Here is a 22,139-nt window from a genome sequence, read left to right as displayed (position 1 = left end):
GGTCCGGCCCGCGCGCACGGCTGCCTCCGTGGAGGTGTGAGCGCTTCGCCGCCCCGGGGCCGCCCTGGCCGCCAGCCCTTCCCGCCTTGGGGGCGGCCGCCTCCAGTTCGGCCCACCCCGACCCCTGCCTTCCCACGTCTCCCCACCTCCCGCGCCCCGCTCTCCGCCACCCCTCGCACGCCTTCTCCCCCGCGGGGCGGGCACCTGAGCCCCAGCGGACCTCGCCTGAGGTCCGGGCGGCTGGAGACCGGGGTGTCTGCTGCTCGGTGGCCGGGCGGCGCCGCGTCGCCCCGCGGAAAGGCCGTTCTCCGCTCGTTCGTCAGCGTGGCAGCCATTCGTTGAGTGCCTGCTGCTGCGGAGACGTTATTCGCCCCGTCTTGGGGACCGAAGGATCGTCAGTGAGCCCGAGGGTCGCACTCCTGAGTCCCGCGGCTCTGGGCCGCCGGGTGACGCTAGGCTGTCCCGCCCTCCCGGGTTAGGGGCGCTCGGCCGAGGCCGGCTGGCGTGGCGGGCGGTGAGCTAGGCTGCGCCCTGGGCGGGGGTCGTGACCCTCGCGGCCATGTGTGTTGCAGTACGAGATGTACACCATCGAGCGGAACGCCGAGAGGACCGCCACCGCGGGGAGACTGCTGTACGACATGTGAGTGCGGCCCCGGGCCCTGGGTCTCGCGCGACGCTCTGTCTGTGCGTGCAAGCGGGGCGGGGGGGACCTCCCCGTGCATCTGCGGCTCGGGTACCCGCGGCTCACTTTGTTGCTATTGCGTCCGGGCCCTCCGTTAACGGCTGGCTGCCTTGTGCAGAGAAGGCTCCCGGTGTTTGATGCCTGCCGAAACTTTTCTTTCCGATCATTTATTTTACTTTAGAAATAGTCGGTACCCTTGCAGTTCAGGCAGTACTGACGCATAGAGAATAACAAGTCCGAGTCCCTCCGACTCTACCGCCGTTGAGTTTCGTGCGTCTGTGTGTGCATGTGTGCACAGTACAATACGTATAAGTGGGGAAGGGTACAAAAGTGAAGTCATACTACATACGTCACGCTGCAGCTTGCTTGCTTCGCCCTCTGTCATGGAGCGATGCCTTGGTTTTTCAGTATGTGGAGCTCTTCTTTTTCATATTTGCGTAGCATTTCGTAATACTGGCGGACATTGAGGTATTTCCAATTATTTGAGATTATATTCAGAGTATCAGTAAGCAAATGTGTACCCGTATTTTAGTATTTTTCTGTAGAGTAGATTCTTAAACATTGATTTTCACAGTCAAGGATATTATACAATACACTATCAAATTACTCTAAAAAATAACTGTTCCAATTTACATGTTCACTTGTAATAAAGAAAAGTGTGTATTTCTCCATATGCTAATGCTCTTTTCTTTGTGTAATACTATATAGAATCTGACATTTTAATTTATTGCATTCATTTTAAAATAGGTTTGTGAATTTCCCAGATCAGCCGGTGGTGTGGAGAGAAATCAGCATTATTACTTCAGCATTAAGGAACGACTCACAGGATAAACAAACCCAATTTTTAAGAAGTAAGAATAGAATGATAAAGGTGTATAAATTACCGTTTCTGGAACACTAATTTATGTATAGCCGTTTCATAGAAAACTCAACATCTGTGGTATTGGTACCCAAAGTCTGTACAAATGGTGTCACTTGGTCCCTTGAGCATTTGCTTAGAAACCTCTAAGCTCCCTTAAAGAGTGTAGATTTATCAGTTAGCCCAGGGAATCTAATATATTTTTAACAGATTTTATAGTTATCAGAAAGCATCTGTAGATTAAGCAGATCTCCACAAAACAGGAGAGGAACTTTTAGTGATTTATGACCTTTTTCATTAACCTTCAGTCTGTGTTGGTTGTGATAGCCAAAGATTTCAAATTCTGGATGAAAGAGTGGGTGATTTAGGTCATTTCAACTTAAACAAATGCATCCTCTTTATCTCAGCCAACAGCAAGCACTGTTATGACCCTTCACCTACGCCATTCTTACCTTCTGAACCCAAATAACAAACATCTGTGTCCAGTACCATCTGAGCCAAAAGCCTCTTCTAGGTTGTAGGTAAAACTCAAACAGTGATTCTAAATGTAGACTTACTGTTCTATATATGAAAATGTCTTATTTCCACTGTAGCTTCAGGATTTTCTTTCCAAAAGAAATTTTTTTAAATAAAATGTGTTATGTACAGGTTTGTTTGAAACTCTCCCTGGTCGGGTCCAGTGCGAAATGTTACTAAAGGTTACGGAACAATGCTTCAACACATTGGAACGATCGGAAATGTTGCTTCTACTTTTGAGACGCTTCCCTGAGACAGTGGTACAGCATGGGGTATGACTTGACCCTTTCCTTTTTCTCAAGAGAAAATAAAATCGATTGACACATTCATCAGTTCGGTTAGAAGCTCTAGTGTGTATTATTCTAAAGCAGAAATTCTCAATTTCTAAATATTTAGAATATCTAAATATTCTAAAGCTGAAGAACGCTAGGTAAGATTGAACTTGAATAAGGAATCTTCATCAGTAAAGCTAAAAGGATTTCACTATCATCAGACTTCATAAATTTCCAGAAGTTGTCCCGTCAGTGTAAGGAAACAGTGACCGAGTTTGAGCGTGCTATTTATTTGCAATCTGTAAAGTACAGTAGGGTTTTTTTAAAAATCCTATTTCAGAAGTGGCTGGGTGGCACAGTCAGTTGAGCGTTCAACTCTTGGTTTTGGCTTAGGTTGTGACCTCAGGATGGTGAGATGGAGCCCCACATCAGGCTCACAGCTCAGCATGGAGTCCTCTTGAGATTCTTTGTTTCTCCCTCCTCTGTCTGCGCCCACCCCCATCCCCCGTGCATGCTTTCTTCTCAAATAAATAAATCTTTTTTTAAAATCCTCTTACATTATGGTCAGCAATGTTTGAATTTAACTGAGCGCCATAGTCTGTAGTGTTCGCAGGCATGCTTTTCATGTGCTTTTCCCCCATTCCTTCTATCTGTAATAACTATTGAGTGCTATTGGCAGGCATTGGCAGGTATCTTCTTCCATACTCCCTGGACCCCTTGAGGTAGACAGTATTCCACTTCATAGGTGAGGAAACTGAGTCTTAAATATGTTTCATTAACTCTGTTAATTCAAACTCTACTGTTTATTCTTATCCATACTATCTTTCAAGCTTCTGTCCCTAGTTGACATGTTCTGTACCTCCCTCGATTAGTTTCATAGGGCTACTGTAAAAAAGTACCAGAAAACTGAGTGGCTTAAAACAACCAAAATTTATTCCCTCACAGTTCTGGAAGCTGAAATTCCAAAAGCAAGGAATCTTTTGGATTGCGTAGAGCCATGCTCCCTCTAAAGGCTCTAGGGGAAAATCCTTCCTACCTCTCCCTGGCTGCTGGTGGTCACCAGCAATCTTTGTCATTCTTCAGCTTAACAGCTACGTCATTCCAGTTTCCTCCTCTGCTGTGACATGGCTTTCTTCCCTGGGTGTCTGTGTTCATGTATCTTTACATGATCGTGTAAGGATTGTAGTCACTGGATTTAGGGTTTGCCCTAACCCATTGTGCCCTCTTTTTAACTCATTGCATCTAAAAAGACTTTACTTTTTTTAATAAGATAAAATATATGTAGAGTCACATTCTGAGACTCTTGAGTGGACATGAATTTTGGGAGGATGCTCTTCAACCCAATACAAGCAACCCAATACAAGCAACCCAACCCAATACATTCCTTGATCGTTACTCAACTCTTCGCTTTTTGTGTTATACCATCTTTTCCATTGTTTTACCCCTGCCCTGTGCATGGCCAAGTGATCCCAAGGGAGATAATGCGGATGTCTGGGTGGATTTTGATAAGCCTACTTTCTACTCTGCTAGGGAATCCATGGTAGAAAGGAAGGAAAGGTGGCCTTAAAAGTCACAGTTGTGTCCAGCCTAGCCTAGGCGGAATGACTGGCTAGTGAAAGTGGTAAGGTTTGTCAACATAGTACATCTCGATGTAGAAAGTACAGTTATTTCAACATTTTGTAGAAAATCTGTACATCTCCTTTTTCATTCTAATTCCAGTGGTTCCTTTAAGTTTCTATAGACATTTTGATAGCATTTTAATTTTGCTAGTTCAGAGAAGAATAACCAAGACAAAGTAGTCAGTGGTCAGGTTAAATTGGGGTTTCCTTCTGGGCTGTGTTGCTGATGTATTTTGTTTTCTAGTCCTTAAAATGAGAATATTTGTTTCTTGGGGAAGTTTGCATATACAAAGTGGTAAATACAAAAAGCCATTGTTAATGTAATTCTGACATCTTAAACTGTAACACATTTAAATGATTTACTCTATTTTGAAACAGGTTGGCCTTGGGGAAGCATTATTAGAGGCTGAAACTATTGAAGAGCAAGAATCTCCAGTTAACTGCTTTAGAAAATTATTTGGTAAGAAAAATTGTATTTTGTATTAATTCCTTATGTAGGAATATGCTGAGTAAGTATCATTTCAGGGATAAGGTCATTCGTGGAAAGCAAAGGAACTTTTCATATTATGAAATTTAAATCCTTCTTTATTTTTTTAGTCCAAAAAGCATTTAAACAACTTCTAGGGATGCCTGGGTGACTCAGTCAATTAAGCGTTTACCTTTGGCTCAGGTCATGATCCTAGATTCCTGGGATCAAGTCCCACATCAGGCTCCTTGCTCAGCAGGAAGACTGCCACCTCTGCCCTTCCCTGGTGCTTGTGGGCTCTTTCTCTCGCTCTCTGGCAAATAAATAACATTTGATACCTCTGAAAGAATATATTCAAGTATGAGGCATAATAATAAACATCTGAATTGTCACCCAGTCTAAGAACTAGACCCTCAACCATAATGTAAAATCTGCTTGTGTCGTTCCTTACTCACTCCATCCACTAGTGTCCCTGTGCACTGCAATTTTTCAATAAATGTGCCATAAATGTGGTTTTTTCCCCTATATATTTTAGATACTACATTAAATGAACTCTAAAATAAATTTCATTTCTATCAGAATTGTAAGGTAGCCAACAACTGAATTGGTTTTTTTTTTATTTTTCCTCTTCGACAGTTTGCGATGTCCTTCCTCTAATAATTAACAACCATGATGTCCGATTGCCTGCCAATTTATTATATAAGTACTTGAACAAAGCAGCTGAATTTTATATCAATTATGTCACTAGATCTACTCAAATAGAGAGTCAGCATCAAGGTGAGTGAGAAGATCCTGCAGTTTTATTTACACAGATTTTAGGAAGTTGCAAACTCAAAAATCCCTCATCGTTGTGATTATTCTCTGGATGCGTACCAGTGTGATAGTGTTCTAAAAGATGGTTCCTGGAAAAAAATACCACAGGTAAGAAATGAGACTTTTCTGGACTCAGTTTTGCGCTTTGACCGAAACAGTCAACTTGCTGAATCGTAATGTTAATGAACTGAGCTTCATACACGTACCAAAGCTCAAAGGGCATTTTTTGCTGTTCCGGTGGCCAGCTGTGGGTCCTTCAACAAAACACACGATGTGTTGGGATTCTGTGCTCTTGCCTCTTGAATAGGGATTCGGACTTTGTCTTTCTCTCTTAAGTACTACATACATAGTAAATAGTAAGATTAATTGTAGGCCTCTTTTTTCTCATTTCCCAGGTGCCCAAGAAGCAGCCGATTTAATGTCACCCAGCAAACGGAGCTCTCAGAAGTACATAATAGAAGGGCTGACTGAAAAATCATCCCAGATTGTGGACCCTTGGGAGAGGTTGTTTAAGATTTTAAATGTGGTTGGAATGAGATGTGAATGGCAGATGGATAAAGGAAGACGGTAAAAAATTGTTCATTTCTAGAATTACTTAGCAAGTCTTCTGATACCGTAATCTTAGGGTTTTTAAAAACAAAAACACTTTCTTAAAAAGCATATAGTGTATAGATACATTCTTTTCTTTGGGCAACTCTTGTAACCTTGGTATCTATGCAAAAGAGGGTGGTTTTCACTTTATTTAAGGATTCCCAACAGAAGTATGAGCTTATAAGATGCTGTTGAGCTTGAAGCATTCTTTGGCATTCAGAGAAAAGAGTAGCTACTTTGTCATGTCTGTGTCCTGAGGGAGTATTCTGATCACTGCTCTAATTCATGCCTCCAGCTACATTTGGTAAATGTCACGCTTCTGTTGCAGCTTTTCTCTAGACCTTTTGCTGACAAGCCCAGAGTAATTAAATAATTTTTATCATCCTTCATCTTTCAGAAGCTATGGTGATATTTTGCACAGAATGAAAGATCTTTGCAGGTACATGAACAACTTTGATAATGAAGCTCATGCAAAATATAAAAACCAAGTGGTTTATTCCACTATGCTGGTCTTCTTCAAGAATGCGTTCCAGTATGTCAACAGCATACAACCGTCTCTATTCCAAGGTTGGTTGAAGAATTCTAGAGTCTCCCAAAACTGGCTTCAGTTGGGGTGATGAAGATGATGAAAATGTTTACTTTAACATTGTTCTTGGATCAAAATCATTGTGGGGTGACACGAGTGCTTTTTTTTAAGTTGTTGGTACTTTTTATGTAAGTACATTTTACTTTAAAATTTCTCTATCGGGGCACCTGGGTAACTCCATCGGTCAAGTGTCTGACTCTTGATCTCCACTTAGGTCTTAATCTCACATTTGTGAGACTGAGCCCCGTGTTTGGGCTCCACACTGGACATGGAGCCCATTTGATTAATCAATTAAATTTCTACATTAAAGGATATAGTGGTACTGTGAAACTAAATACGGATATTTAGTGCCTCTATTTTGAAAAAGGAGATGTAGCAAAGTACTGAAGTAGATTTCACAAAGGCTTTGCTATAGACAGATTTTTTTTTATTTTTTTTATAAACATAAAATGTATTTTTATCCCCAGGGGTACAGGTCTGTGAATCACCAGATTTACACACTTCACAGCACTCATAGCACATATCCTCCCCAATGTAGACAGAGATTTTTTTTTTTTTTTAAGATTTTATTTATTTATTTGACAGAGAGAAATCACAAGTAGACGGAGAGGCAGGCAGAGAGAGAGGAAGGGAAGCAGGCTCCCTGCTGAGCAGAGAGCCGGATGCGGGACTCGATCCCATGACCCTGAGATCATGACCTGAGCTGAAGGCAGCGGCTTAACCCACTGAGCCACCCAGGTGCCCCTAGACAGAGATTTTTTTAAATAACATTTTTGCATTTTGCATATAAATTCTAAAAAAAATGAAAAATAGAAAGGTAAGAGCATGAAATCACCTACCCATCCAATAGAATACAGCTCTCATTTTTGTGTATTACCTTATAGTCTCATATTTAGATTTTGTTTGGAATTTGTAGCTATCAGGTATTACACATATAACTTTATATTCTTGAGTTTTTGGCTGATTTTATAATTCATGATTACTATGAAAAATTTGTAGATACATAAGAAGCACTTGTAATCTGTCATTGAGAGAGAGCCTTTATTAATAATCTGTTGTATATCTGTATAGTCTTTTTTCCTATTCATGTATACTTGTTTGTCTACCTAACTGGGATCACTCCAAACATACTTTTTACACCTGTATTTTCAAACAGCAGCTGAGTAAACTTCCACCTGATACTAAGTTTTCTTTTCCTTGCCGCATTTCTAAGTGTTGGTGTTTTCCCCCCATCCATAGGTCCTAATGCCCCAAGCCAAGTTCCACTGGTTCTTCTTGAGGATGTATCAAATGTGTATGGTGATGTAGAAATTGATCGTAACAAACATATACATAAAAAGAGGAAACTAGCTGAGGGAAGAGAAAAAACCATGGTAATCCTTTCAGATATGATTATTAACAGATGATATGTTTGTGGTTTGCTGGAAATGAATGTAAAATACAGCTTTGGAGCTAAATTGATAAAGCTTAGGTCTTTTAATTCAATTACTGTGTAAATCAGCGGTTCTCAACTGGAGGTGATTTTGCCCCCTCACCCCTCAACCCAGGGACACGTGGCAATGTCTGAGGACACTTTTTGATTTCCATGGCTTGGTGGGGAGGAGTTGCTGTGAGCACCTCCCCTGTAGAAGTGGGGAGGCTGCGAATAGTGCTACAAGGCACGGGACAGCCCCACCACAAACTGCTGCCTGGCTCAAAAGGCCAATGTTGAGAAGCCCTGGTATAAATTAGTCCTACCTGTTGTGACTGAATGGCATCAATTAAAGGTAAAAAGCAAAGCCAGATGAACTACACTGAACATCTAGACCCAGTGCTGTGCTGAATCCTGGCCCCAGAATGGAAAGGGTGAGGTGGTCCAGCTGGGAAGTTGTTACCAGCCAAGGGGAGACGTTGCAGAGGTTTCATGAAGGACGTCAGCATTTGAAATCAGCTCTGAAGTATCTCGATAGAGGAGAGGGTTTTGTCATTTGGTGTTGGAGGGTGGATTTTGTGAAGAGAAGACCATGTGCACAATGATGTGGGAGGCCAGAGAATGTAAAGACCCATTGGTCTTCTGAGGAGGCCAGGCAGCGGGTCTGGGCAGAACAGTGATTTCTAAACTTATTTTAAAGCAGAACCTTTCAGTGAATGCTTTCATGGAGGCCCGGTGTGTAACAGTATGACAGCGGAGGTGCTCTAGGTCAGGAATCAGCAAACTTTTTCTGTGAAGGGCCAGGAAATAAACAGTGTAGGTTCTACAGGCCCAACAGTCTGTTGCAGCTACTCAGCTCTGCTGTTACAATACAAAACAAACAAACCAACAAACCATAGACAATAGTAAACAAATGAGGTGGCCATGTTCCAATAAAACTTTATTTATGAAAACAGGATCTGGTCTGCCGATGGTAGTTTGCTAACCTGTGCTGCAGGTGAAATAGTGTAGGGGCGTCTAGAGTCTCACCCTCCTTCTTTTTTTTTTTTTTTTTTTAAAGATTTTATTTATTTATTTGACAGAAGGAGATCACAAGTAGGCAGAGAGGCAGACAGAGAGAGAAAGGGAAGCAGGCTCCCCGCCGAGTGAGAGCCCGATGCGGGGCTCGATCCCAGGACCCTGAGATCATGACCCGAGCCGAAGGCAGCGGCCCAAACCACTGAGCCACCCAGGCGCCCCTCTCACCCTCCTTCTGTCCCTTCTCCTCTCCTACCACTTCTTCAGACCCTGAGTTACACTCACTAGCCCCAGGCATGAGGAGAGATGTGCCCTAAAATCAGTTTAATCTGTTGCCTCTGTAAACTGGACTATATGATAAAGAATGGAGCAGGGACAACTGCCTTTCTGAAGGCTTTTAAGGTTATTAAACCTTCTGATAAACTCATTTGTTTCCTCCCAAAGAAAAACCCACACATGCACGATTTCAGAAATTATTTCAAGGTTGAAAGATGCTTTGAAATCCAGCCATGATTCCTAGGTTCAGAACTCTGCTAACCAGGCTTTCCCAGATGCCCTCTGATTCATTTTTTAAAAAGATCACTAAGGCTAGGTAGCTACTCTCTCCTTCTCTCCTGACTGTCCTGATGGGGTCACTCATTAGCTCTCCCTTCTGGTTTCTGGGAGTGTGTGGTTTAACTGGGCACTTCACACTAAGACCACAGTCATCCTTCCTGCCATGTGGATAATGAGTCATCTGATACTAGTTTTAACTAAAAACAGTGCCATGTCCCATGTAAGTCAGTATAAATAACATGGCTTCCTCGGTCTGTTTCTCTCCGTCCCCGCCACCTGCTCCCTGGTCCAAGCCACGCCAGTCTTGCATATGTCATCGGGGGTGTCCTCTTGTCCCCCTTCTTGCACTCTTGCTCCCTACCGTCTCTTCTCTACCCAGCAGCTATAGTGATGTTTTTAAGACCTGAGTCAGACTCACTCCGCTGCTTTACCACCTCTAGTGGCTTCCCATTGTGCTCAGACTGAAATCCAAGCTCTTCACCGTGGCTTCAAACCTGTTACTGAGCAAATCTTTGTGCGCCGCAGACGTGCTGGCCTCTCTCTGCACCTCCAGTGCTCTGAGGCCCTTTCTGCCCCTGGATCTCTACCCCCAAGCTGTGCCCTAAGGTTGGAGTATATCTCTCTGCCAGGCTGTGTCCTTGTCACAGCTCTCAGCCCGGCATTTCTCCCTCTGAGGCCTCCTCGAAATACCCATCCAGTTTTCTTTTCTCTTCCTGTTACTCTGATTCTGCATCGCCCTTATTGTTGTCTGTTTTCTTGTTTCTTCGTTGGCTGGTTTACTGTCTGTGTCTCCTGATGAGCTCTGTACAAGCTCTGTGGGGCCAAGGACACTGTCCATCTTGTACCCTGGACAGTGCCTGAGCTGCAGCTGGTGAATGAGTGAATTCCCACTCTTCCCTCTCAGCCTCGGCAACCAGGCCATGGCATAGCTGTTTAAACCCTCTGGCTCCCCAGTTCCTCCCGTGTCTCATCTCTCATGGGTCATCTAGCAGGCCCTGTTCTCAAACTCTGGCCCAACCTGGGTTTCCATCCATTTTAGTTTTTACTCTATTAACAGATTTTTTCCTGGTTTTCATTCTGTCCCACAGTCTGCCCCCAACCTGCTGCAAGTCCCACCCTGTCTGAGCCATCACAGCAGAGGACATAAAGCTCCGCTTAGAGATACATCTTGTTTTACCCATGGTGTTCTGCTGCTTTTAATAACTGAACATCTGGAGATTGGGAGATTTCTCATAACAGTTGAGATGTCTGACTTCCTTAATAATTGAAATATTTGATACACTGGCCCCGATGCTGGCTCACAGCTGGGGCCAGATGGAGGCTGCCCACTTCAGACGGGCATACGTTCTCCACCCAGCCTCATTGTCTGGCTCATGTGACGTGCCAGGTGGCTGGAGCTGGGGGACTGTCCTTTCCTGTGGGCCATGCATTTTCCACCCGCCCAAACTTGGTGTATGTTCCCTGTAGTCAGGGTTCTCACTTACAGCATCCGCCCAGAACTCCAGAGTGTACTTCTGCTTTTCAAAATCAATTTCTCTAAATTTTAGAAACTCTTTGGAAATGAGTCTCACATCTGAGGTCCCTTCTGTAAACTCCAACCTTGTTTTGAGGCAGGAATGTTTTCTATAAAATTGGAACAGAGAATACCCCATTCATATCAGTATATCCTATTAGATTGGCAACATGTGGCAAGGAACTGGACCCTGATGAAGTAGGACACCTAATAGGTTTTGATGGTGAAAGGGATCTGGGTATCTGTCATTACTGTGGGAGGGTAAGAATAGGGTAGCTAAGTAGAGTGGGTCCCTAGGCATCAAGGACTAGCAGGAGAATACCAGGCTCTGAAAGTGGGGGGAGAAATTCTGGTGGGTGGGGGGAGGGAGGTGCTTATTTTTTCTGAGGTCAGCTTGAGGAATGGAGCTTTTAGCTGAAATATTTGTACATATTTTCAAATGAGCGTAGTTGGGTGAAAATCTTCAGGGAGAATTTAATTGGGGTCATTAAGTTAGTCAGATAGCCTAGGTAGAATGAAAGGGTCAAGAAATTCTCAGCAAAGTAAAATTAAATGGAGCTGTTTTACCTTGACTGTTTTTTGGCAAAACGTCTGACCGTGCTCACGGGCACTTACATGGTTGCAGTTCTCTGAGACCTCTCTTTGGCTTTATATTTTATATTTCTTGAGATGAAGAGCAAGAAAAGTAGGGCTCTTTATCGTAAATACAGAAGGCATTGCTAGGTAAATGCAGGCAAACGTAGTTCCTGGCCACCACCGTGCAGTGGGGAGCGCAGCTAGAGAGGGTGGCCGTGGGAGGAGGGATGTATAGGGAACAAAAGATTAGTAAGAGTCATTTCTCCGATTCTTAGGGCATTTGGGCTTTAATTTTATTCCTCTACATGATAAACTTATTTGGAAGCAAATTAAATTATTTCACACATTGAAAAAAAGAACTATAAAACATATGCCGCGTAAGCTGTATCTCTGAATGTAAAACTCTAACTTGGAGTTTTTAATAACACTTATATTTTTTAAACTGTTGGAAGTTTTAACTCCATAGCTTTCCTTAGAAACCAACATAAGCTTAGAATTTATCATCAGAAAAACATAAGCTTAGTTTTTAAGGTAAAATTGAATGTGTGAGAGTGAAAAGATAGAAAATTTATGCATTAATTTTTAAAGCCAAATTGTTAAGTTCAAAAAATTATCCTCATGATAGTATCCTTTCATATGAAATCCATACAATAATCAGAATTGGTGATAATAAACATAATTTCCGAGTAGTTTATCCTTGAACAACATGGGGGTAGGGTGCCAACCCCCCATCCTGCACAGTCATAAATCTCTGTATAACTTTGATTCCCCTAAAACTTAACTACTAGTAGCCTCCTTTTGACCAAAAGCCTTACCAAAAACGTTAGTAGTTGATGAGCCTATATTTGGTATGTTCTGTGTATTATATGCTGTATTCTTATAACACAGTAAGCTGGAGAAAAGAAAATGTTATTAAGAAAATCTTAAGGAAGAGAAATACATTTACAGTGCTGGACTGTAAAAAATCCATGTGTCAACAGATCTGGGTAGTTCTAACCTGTGTTGTTGAAGTGTCACTTGTATATGACTTTAAGTTAATCACCTTGTTCACCTTCTCTAAGCAGAGTTCAGACGATGAAGATTGTTCTGCAAAAGGGAGAAATCGTCACATCGTAGTCAATAAAGCGGAGCTTGCTAACTCCATTGAAGTGCTCGAGAGCTTTAAGCTAGCCAGGGAGAGCTGGGAGTTGCTCTACTCCCTAGAATTCCTTGACAAGGGTAAGAACATGCTTTCACATTAGTGCTATTTCATGTGTTATATAAAATCATTGTGCTTAAGAAAGCATTGTTCTTGAAACATCAAGACACTGAAAGCTAAATTGCTTATAGTAGTTCACACAGTTAACAGAAATCTTTCTTGAGTAGACTTTTTTGACTTTTTTTAAAAAATGAGTAAAACTCTTGGCATTATTAATATTAAAATGATTAAAAAAATATTCAAATGATCATTTACGTCTTAGCTTCTACCCTTGAGTGTTTATTATAATTAGACTTGGGGTGAGTTTGAGGGAGAGATTTTTGGTCTTTTAACATTCGTACTGCTGGCCTCCTTTCTTTTTCTTGCTGGGTTTGTTTTGTGCTGTTAGTTGTTCTGTCCTGCCTTGTATCTTTCTTAGGTTCTGTGTAGCTGATCTTACAAAAGGTAATGCTATTTTTATCTACACTAACTCCATTGCCTGAAAAACTCACCCTACCCAAAGCCTGTTTTCCTTTTAGAATACAACTATTAAGTATTTCTTCATTACTTAGAAATCACTAGTACATTGCTAAGGTATGGATTTTTACTCTACTTTGAATCAACAGTGTATTTTTACTGTACTTCTGGCCAGTGGGACTTGATCCCTTGGCCTGCCATCACGTACCTATGCAGCACCCTCGGTCTGGTGTGTCATGTCATTTTTTCTATGTAGAGAGCATCACTCCCTCTGTCCTGGTCACATCTAGAATTATAAACATGTATGTGACCTTTCGGGGTGAGGGGTAGTTTTCTTTTAGTTATAATTTGGCTTTTTAAAAAAACAATTAAAACTCTTAGCTTTTTATCTTTGTTTTCTGAGCTGGCTGAAAATAAAACTATCTTTTTCTGAGGAGAGTAAAGTAATTTACAAGGAGGTAATATGTGAAAAACATTTCGAACAGCTCTCGGGATACGATATGTGCTTCGTAAATGTTGAGGCCTAATAAAAATGCTACTTGTTGGTTACTGAAAAGTATTATATTCTAATTTTACTATCTAATTGAAATTCTAGATCATTATTTTCGAAATCAAGGTCGATAATTACTGTCCATTTTTTGGAAGTTTCTCTCCGTTGTTTTGCTGGGTTGGTTTTTTTCCTGCCTCTGTTAACATGTAAATTTACTTTTGAATTTTCAGAATTTACAAGAATTTGTTTGGCATGGAAGACAGATACTTGGCTTTGGTTAAGAATCTTCCTCACTGACATGATCATCTATCAGGTAGGGTAATGTATATTTTAAGTTCCTGTGTCTGTATAGGATGATGGTTTTCATGAACCGACCGTAGCGTGCAGGATGTGTATGTTCCTTCTGTAGACTAGTCATACCCAGAAGACGTGTTCTGTCTTCAGTGGCAGAGGGATGATGGTCCCCTTTCATCTCAAAAAAAGAAAGAAAATGACAAGGCCGCATCTTCTTGTTACTTTCACTATGTCCAGCCATACCCCTCTGTAAAAGTAAGATTTTTACTTTCCAATAAGAGATGTATACATCTCACCCGTCGTTCTGTCCACTCTGGTGAAGTCCTTCGGCTCTGCTCTCCTGTTCTCGAGCCACTTAGGCCTGGGAGGAATGGAGAGAGCTAATAATTCCCTAAGAAGTTGGAGAGCTTCTAACCTCTGTAGTAGTCGGAACAGATAGGTTGCTGCTTCCATCCTACATAAAGGAGAAAGGGTATTATTAGTAAAATATCTGTAAGAAATGGTATATCCAAAATGTATTTTATCCAAAAGCTTGTTATTTTATTTAATCTTAGGACTTAAGACCCAGGGTGTCTGGCTATCCCTGTCGGTAGAAGGGTCACTCTTCATCTCAGGGTCATGAGTTCAAGCCCCATATTGGGTGTAGAGATGACTAAAAAATAAATAAACTTAAAAAAAAAAAAAAAGAAGACCAGAAAGAAAAATCTTTGTACATATAAAGTACCTGTATAGAGAACACTCTACCTAGCTTTAAATAAGTGGGTTTGATTATTGCTAAGTCTCCTTTTTCCTCCTGAGATGATCAAGCAGAGCTACCTTATCTGTATGCTTCATTAACTCTGGTGATTTTTATTTATTTACTAATTTGAGAGAGAGCGGTGGGAAGGGGGAGAGGAAGAGAGAGTCTTAAACAGACTCTGTGCTGAACACAGTCCCAGTGCAGAGCTTGACCTCACAACCCGGAGATCACGACCTGAGCTGAAACCAAGACTGTGGCACCCCAACTCTGGAGACACTTTTTTTGTAAAGATTTTAATTATTTATTTGATAGAGCATGAAAGAGGGAATATAAGCAGGGGGAGTGGGAGAGGGTAAGGCAAGCTTCCCACTGAGCAGGGAGCCTGATCTGGGGCTCAATCCCAGGACCCCAGGATCATGACCTGAGCTGAAGGCAGACACTTAATGACTGAGCCACCCAGGCACCCCCTGGAGACTTTTTTTTAACGGCAATGTTTTTCACTTCCTTGCTGTTGTCTTTCTTAGGGTCAATATAAAAAAGCAATAGCGAGCCTGCACCATCTCGCAGCTCTCCAGGGATCGCTTCCGCAGCCGCAGATCACGGGACAGGGGACCCTGGAACATCAGAGGGCGCTCATCCAGCTCGCAACCTGCCACTTTGCTCTGGGGGAGTACAGAGTGAGTAGTGTGCACATGGCTTCCTCTTTTCCTAGAGTGGCCTTTTAATTTGGTGCATGTCTATTTGAGATAGGATTTTTTTCTGCCTAGATTTTGTCACCTAATCTGCTAGTAAAAATCTTGATAATTTTATTTTACTTGGTTTTCTCTTTAGTTACAGCTTCCTTGAACTTAGGCTGTGCCTCTTTTCAGATTTCCTGTTCCTTCTTCCATTTGTTGGAGGATGGCTTCTATTTTTCTTCACTTTCTTACCTGGAATCCCTTCAGAGCAGAATCAGTGCTATTGTACTTGGACAGAAGAGGCATTTATTAAGTGGGAAATGGAGGAGTGCCATTAGCTTCTCTGAGCATCAGATGCCCTGAGTCTCCAGAGTTGGGGTGTCAGTTAAGTGTCTGACTCTTGGTTTCAGCTCAGGTCGTGATCTCCGGGTTGTGAGGTCAGGCTCTGCACCGGGATTGTGTTCAGCACGGAGTCTGGGTAAGACCCTCTCTCCCTCTGTGCCTTCCCGCTGCTCTCGAAGCATGCAGAGACATATGACTCTGCAGTCCACCTCATGGTGCTGCGGAGCAGCTACGAACACAAGTCTGTTTCCCTGTGATTGTGAGCCCCTCCTACGACAGGGCGCAGACCATGTGCTTTACCTTTGACTCTCTCATAGCACTGACCACAGAGGTCGGCACAGCTTTGAATTCAGTTATTAATAATTGTTTGAATTCAATTAAAATATAAGCACATTCTTTATTCTTTTTACTGTATAAGTTCAAGGCCACAACTGAACACACAGACTCTGATTTCTTTCTCATCATTCTATGTGTTAAGTGGATTACTTTGTGATTAGTAACCCTGAGTAAAGTTTTTAAACTTGAACTTTGAAATATGATTTATAATTTGCCATGATGATAATTAGGAAGAAACAGAGAGCATGTTAAGTATGTGCACTGAAAATTGAAAATATTTTTCTTCCATCATTATGTAATTATCAAGTACTAATTCTAAGTTACAGTGAATTCCCTGAGAACTTGAAAGAGAACACATATTTACCCACTCAGATGTCCATATATTATCATGTAGAATTAGACAGTTACACAAGGCACTGCTGTTCAGCATCATACTAGGGAATATAAAATAAACAGATTTAATTAAGCGGGGCAAACGCATTCTTTTTGAGGGCTTCAGACAAAGCTGATCACCGTTAGGCCTTTATCCTTGGTTTCTAACTTAACCTGCCTCCTGGATCTCAGCTGCCTTCAGCTGTCTGTCTTCAGCTCACCAGCGTGTCCAGATGTGAGTTTCCTTCGTTCTCTTGTCATTAGGTATGAAACTCTCAGGTCATGGTTGGCTCTTAACTCTGCCTAATCATTTTGATTCTTCTAGCATAAAGCTAATATCTTTGGTGTAGTGCCTTTTGTTTCCTTGGCCACCACTCTAATCCATTGCTCTGAATGGAGTTTTTTGCCCCAGTTCTTCTTCCATCTTTGAGTTATGGTCATTGCTTTCAAGAGATTGCTGTCATTGTTCCCCTTAACAGAAGTACTGACTTCCTCAGTGTCCACAGTTGAACTGTGTGCTGGGGGTGGACATATAAGCAGGGTATGGGGAATGGGGGATCCCTGATTCAGGACATACAATTTGAGTTACAGAGAAAAGTGCAAGTATCTATTGAAGACAGTGAAAAATCAAATACTAAGTGGTATGCCCTGACATATGTACAGTAGGCATTCAGGAAAGGGTGTTTTCACTGGGGTCCATGTAGTCAAGAAAGGATTTACAGTAGATATTGGCTGGAGGTGGACATAAGACTCTGCAGCCCACATCATGGCCCCACCACCTCTTAGCTCTATGACCTGGGTCAAGTTACCTCACCAAACTGTCTAACTCCAGCATTCAAGTTCTGAACTTTCAAGCTGGAGGTTCACAACCCTGTGGCCCTGGGTGAGTTCTGGATGTGCCAGGATACCAACCCTCTCAGTTAGCTGTGGCTTGAGGCAGCCAGAGCCCCCAGTTAATTCTGCCAGCTCTGAGCAGCCTTACAAATATTTCTGGATGCGTCAAGACATGGAAAAGGGTGGGAAGCATGGGTTTAACACTCCACTTCCTCATCTGTAAAATGGGGATAATAAGAAGGTTGTGCTAAATGCATAGAACATGTTCCCCACTTGGAATCTAGCTGTTACTAGAATTTGAACAGGTAGACCATAGATGATGGCTCACTCACTATAGATGGAGAGCAATCCCCCCTCCCCCCAACACCCGTGTGGCACTTGAGGCCTCCCTCAGCCACCAGCACTACATCAGGCTGGCTCTGTCTGTGTTACTGCCTAAACCCCGCCCTCCTTCCCCTCACCTAATCACCTAAACCATACCCAGCCCTTCCCCACAGCTTTCTCTCCTCCACTAAAACCCTTTTTTCTCTTTTTCACATTCTAAATTCTTCCCTCCCTTTAAGGCTGAGATAAGGAAAATCTTCCTACCTTGTTTCTCCTTCATTTTACATTATGCTCTATATCAGACCGTGTGTTTCAGTACTCCGTGTCCCATTTTGTTGATTTTTCTATTCAGTGAGTTAGTGAATGCCTTTAAGATGGGCCTACTTCTTTTGGATGCCGCTGTGCTGTTAAACGCATTGGGGGTTTAGTTAATACTTTACTGATTTTTCATTTTTGTTTTTTCGTTTTAACAGCAAAGAAGGAGTTATTATTCCCCCAAAAGTCTAGTACCTCGATTCAATCTCAGTTACCTTTTCTACATTTTTGCTGTTGAGCAAACGGTAATGGTCTCACAGAGTCTTGAGATAGTGCTACAGACCTCCATGTGCATACGTTGCCCAGTCGTCCGCTACACATATATTAGTATTCTGTTGATTTGCTTTCAATGAGAAAATTTCAGATTGGTACCTTTTCATCTGATCTTCTTTAGATGACATGTGAAAAAGTCCTTGATTTGATGTGCTACATGGTACTCCCCATTCAAGATGGAGGCAAATCACAGGAAGAACCCTCAAAAATAAAGCCCAAATTTAGAAAAGGTACAGTGCAAGTTTTATTCTTATTTTGTAATATGGCTCTAGGACCCAAGGCTGGGAAATTCTTTACAATTCCTGATGAAATAATACTATGTGATCTGAGGGATTTGACAAACTGTACAAAAAGTTAATCTCTTGCCAAGCTTGTCCTTGGCACCGATTTCATAAGCAGCTGTAAATCTTTCTTTCAAAGTTTTCTTCATTTCCTAAGTTTGTTATCTCTGCGGAATATCCTGAACTCCTTTTCTTATCTCTACCAATTCTCAGAAAACTTGGGAATGATTAGTTAAGAAGTATCTCCTGTCAGTTCCCTCTCAGGCTATTTTGAGCTTCACCTCAAAGAACACATTGCTTGAAAACTTACATAAATTTAGTTGTAATGCTTATATAAGAAAGGAAAAGAGATTCACTGTCAGGGTTCTAAGTTTCTACATTAGAAGTTAGAAAAAGGTAAGCAAATGAAACCTAAAGAAAGTAGAAGACAGGAAATAATAAGTGCAGAAATCAATGCAATAGAAAATAAAATCAAGGAAATTAATAAAGCTAAAAGTTGTTTTTTTTTTTGAAAGAAAAAAAAAGATAAATTCCTAACAAGATTAATCGGGAAGAAAGTGAGCACAAGTTACCAATAGCAGGAATGAAAGAAGAATTGTCACTGCAGATCCTACTGCAATCAAAAGGACGCTAAGAGAATAAATTACTAATAACTCTATACCAATAAATTCAACAATTTAGAGGAAATGGAAAAATTCCTTGAGAAACACAACTTGCCAAAACTGAAACAGAATGAAATAGAATATATGAATGTTCTACATCTATCAAAGAAATTAAATTATTATCAGAAACTTTCCCACAGAACTCCAGATTGAAATGGCTTCATTGGTGAATTCTCTCTAGCACTTAGGAAGAAATAACACCTATCCTACACATACTCTTGGAGAAAATAGAGAAAGAGGGAATGCTTCCCAATTCAGTTTTTAAGGCAAACATAACCCTAACAGCAAAACCAAATAAGAGCATTGCCAGAAAAGGACATTAAAGGCCAATATCCATCATAAACATAGATTCCCAAAGTCCTCAAAAAATGTTAGCAAATTAAATACAGCAGCATATAGGAAGGATAACACATATGATCAGGTAGAGTGGGAATGCAAAGTTGTTTTAACGTAGAAAATCAGTCCCTGTAATATCACCACTTTAGCACAGTAAAGGCGAAAAATCCTGATTCTCTTAGCAGATAGGTTCCATTACGTTTGCATTTATCATTCATGGTTTTTTAAAAAAAATCTGAGCAAGCTAGAAATAGTTGTTCTCAGCATCATCCTTAACTATGAAATAGCAAATACTTTCCTCAAAATCAGCAACGATACAAGAGTGTTTGCTTTTACCACTTCAATTCAGCATGCTGCACCTTGTAGCTAGCACAATAGGGAAGAAAAAGGATGCATAAAGGTTGAAGACTGCTGTCTTCGTTCACAGGTATGACTATAGCTACATTATGTGGCTATATTAGAAAAGCCTACAGAATCTCCAAATAGAATAACCTCAAAAACCATTAAATACTTTGGGAAAAATTTATTGAAAAGTGTGCAAAATCATGTTCATAGGTTGGAAGACTCATATTAGAATACTCATGTTAGGGTTCCAGTTCTCCCCAAAAGTACCTACAGACTCAGTGCAATCCCAGTCAAAATCCCAGCAGACTTTTTTTTTTTATAGAAATTGACAAATTCAATTCTAAAATCTATAGGGAAGTGCAATCTAGCTAAAACGGTTTTGAAAAAGATAACAAAACTGGACAACTTACCCACCTGATAGCAAGACTTCTAATAGAAAGCCACAGTTATCCAGACAGTATTGGCATAAGAGTAGAAAATCCAGAAAGAGACCTGTACAGATATGGTCAAATGATTTTCAGTGAAGGCACCAGACCAATTCTTTGGAGAAAGGAAGGCCTTTTGAGCCAATTGGTGCTGGAACAAAGGACCTCTGGTGTAGAAAGAAAAAGGATCCTCAAGCTTTGTGTCACATTAATTACTAAAACCAATTTGAGATGGAGCCGAGACTAAATGGAAAGCTAAAATGATAACACTTTTTTGGAAAAAAAAGTATTGCTGCCCATGTGGGGGACGCAGCAGGCTTAGAGCAACCTTCCTCCCTCCCCTGGGAAAATTGATGGGTATGCAAGCCACAGGAGCCTGCAGAGTTTGGTACACACCAAAATGTAGACTGCTTTTCCCTTAGGGTTTCCTTAAAGGGAGAGGGACCGCAGTCTTTCAGCTCCAATGCTGGAGATCGACCCATTTTTATTCTCATCTAGAGTGGCACAGAAAGCCTTTCGGGAACAAAAACCACATAAAGCAACTGGAAACGGCTTACTCAGAGCCCATGCCCTAGCAAGGGGCAGTGCTGCTCTCCCCAGGCAAAGACACCCGAGAATCAGGGTGACAGGCCCTTCCCCCGGAAGATCAACTGGAACATCAGGCAGATGCCAAGTTTACAGAGCACACAGAACTGCCAAACTCCAGGGATAGGGAAAATAGTATATAGAATTCAAGGGTTTCTTTCCTCATGATTCGTTTATTTTTCAGTTTAAATTTTCCTTTTCTTTTTTTTTTTCCTTCTCAACTAGTTTCTTATTGGAGCAACTCTCGAAGACTTTTCTTTTTTTTTAATTTTTATAATTACATTTTATAAATATAGTCTTCCTTTTTGGCTTCCTTTCCCTGTATTAATTTTTATTTTTGTATATATATGTTTTTTGTTCTTTACAATTTTGGGATTTAGTGTCTTCTAACAAACAGACCAAAATACACCCAGGACCAAGTGGATTGCTCTGTTTTGTCCACCTGGGAAATTATATTCTCTCCTTTTTCTCTTTTTTTCTTTTTTTTCCTTTTTCTTTTCTTTTTCGGTTTCTGACCTTTTCAGACTTTTCTAGTGTGTATTTGTCTTGGGTTGGGGTTGATATTTTTTATTTTGTTCTCTCACTCATTCATTCTTCTCTGGGCAAAATGACTAGAAGGAGGAATTCACAACAAAAGAAAGAACCAGAGGTAATTCTCTGCTACAGATCTAAGCAGTATTGATACAAGTAAGATATCAGAGGTGAAATTCAGGATATCAATTACAAAGTTAATAGCTAGGCTTGAAAAAAGCATAAAAAGCTCTAGAGAATCTCTTAGTGCAGAACTGAGATCTAATCAGGTTGAAATTAAAAATACTTTAACTGAGGGGCACCTGGGTGACTCAGTCGTTAAGCATCTGCCCTCAGCTCAGGTCCTGATCCCAGCGTCCTGGGATCGAGCCCCGCCTCAGGCTACCTGCTCAGCAGGAAGCCTGCTTCTCCCTCTCCTGCTTCCCCTGCTTGTATCCCCTCTCTCACTGTCTCTCTCTCTGTCAAATAAATAAAATCTTTTTTAAAAAATGCTTTAACTGAGATGCAGTATAAAAATGGATGCTCTAACAGTTTGGGTAGATGAGGCAGAAGAGAGAGTTAGTGATAGAGAAAACAAGATGATGGAAAGGAAGGAAGCTGAGCAGAAAAGAAAAACAACTAGTGGACCATGAGGGGAGGCTTTGAGAAATCAGCAAAACCATAAAGCGAAACAATATTTGGATTATTGTGGTCCCAGAGGAAGAATAGAGAGGGACAGAAAGTATATTTGAGTAAATTGTAGCTGAGAACTTAGCTAATATGGGGAAGGAAACCCCTCCAAAATCAATAAAAATAAATCGTCATCCCAACATGCATTAGTGAAGCTTGCAAACTTCAGCGATAAAGAG

The 22,139-nt window shown here is 41.3% G+C and overlaps 1 protein-coding gene across 5 annotated transcripts in view; it reads left to right on the top strand.

Annotated features, from left to right (window-relative positions):
• INTS10 (integrator complex subunit 10) overlaps window positions 1-22,139 on the top strand; it is a 40,972-nt gene that overhangs the window by 3,315 nt on the left and 15,518 nt on the right. For 3 of the 5 annotated variants that reach the window (XM_059384462.1, XM_059384466.1, XM_059384464.1), the window contains exons 2-13: window positions 573-640; window positions 1,430-1,533; window positions 2,190-2,329; window positions 4,327-4,408; window positions 5,051-5,191; window positions 5,623-5,794; window positions 6,216-6,385; window positions 7,644-7,777; window positions 12,538-12,694; window positions 13,851-13,933; window positions 15,178-15,330; window positions 18,248-18,356. In XM_059384462.1, coding sequence (XP_059240445.1) covers window positions 573-640; window positions 1,430-1,533; window positions 2,190-2,329; window positions 4,327-4,408; window positions 5,051-5,191; window positions 5,623-5,794; window positions 6,216-6,385; window positions 7,644-7,777; window positions 12,538-12,694; window positions 13,851-13,933; window positions 15,178-15,330; window positions 18,248-18,356 — 1,513 coding nt within the window. The remainder of the gene's footprint in view (window positions 1-572; window positions 641-1,429; window positions 1,534-2,189; window positions 2,330-4,326; window positions 4,409-5,050; window positions 5,192-5,622; window positions 5,795-6,215; window positions 6,386-7,643; window positions 7,778-12,537; window positions 12,695-13,850; window positions 13,934-15,177; window positions 15,331-18,247; window positions 18,357-22,139) is intronic. The other 2 variants (XM_059384463.1, XM_059384465.1) reach the window with 1 other exon arrangement.

This window comes from Mustela nigripes, chromosome 18 (assembly GCF_022355385.1).
Source record: "Mustela nigripes isolate SB6536 chromosome 18, MUSNIG.SB6536, whole genome shotgun sequence".
Taxonomy (NCBI): Eukaryota; Metazoa; Chordata; class Mammalia; order Carnivora; family Mustelidae; genus Mustela; species Mustela nigripes.
The sequence above is the reverse complement of the archived record's forward strand: the minus strand, read 5'-3'. Positions and strand labels throughout refer to the sequence as shown.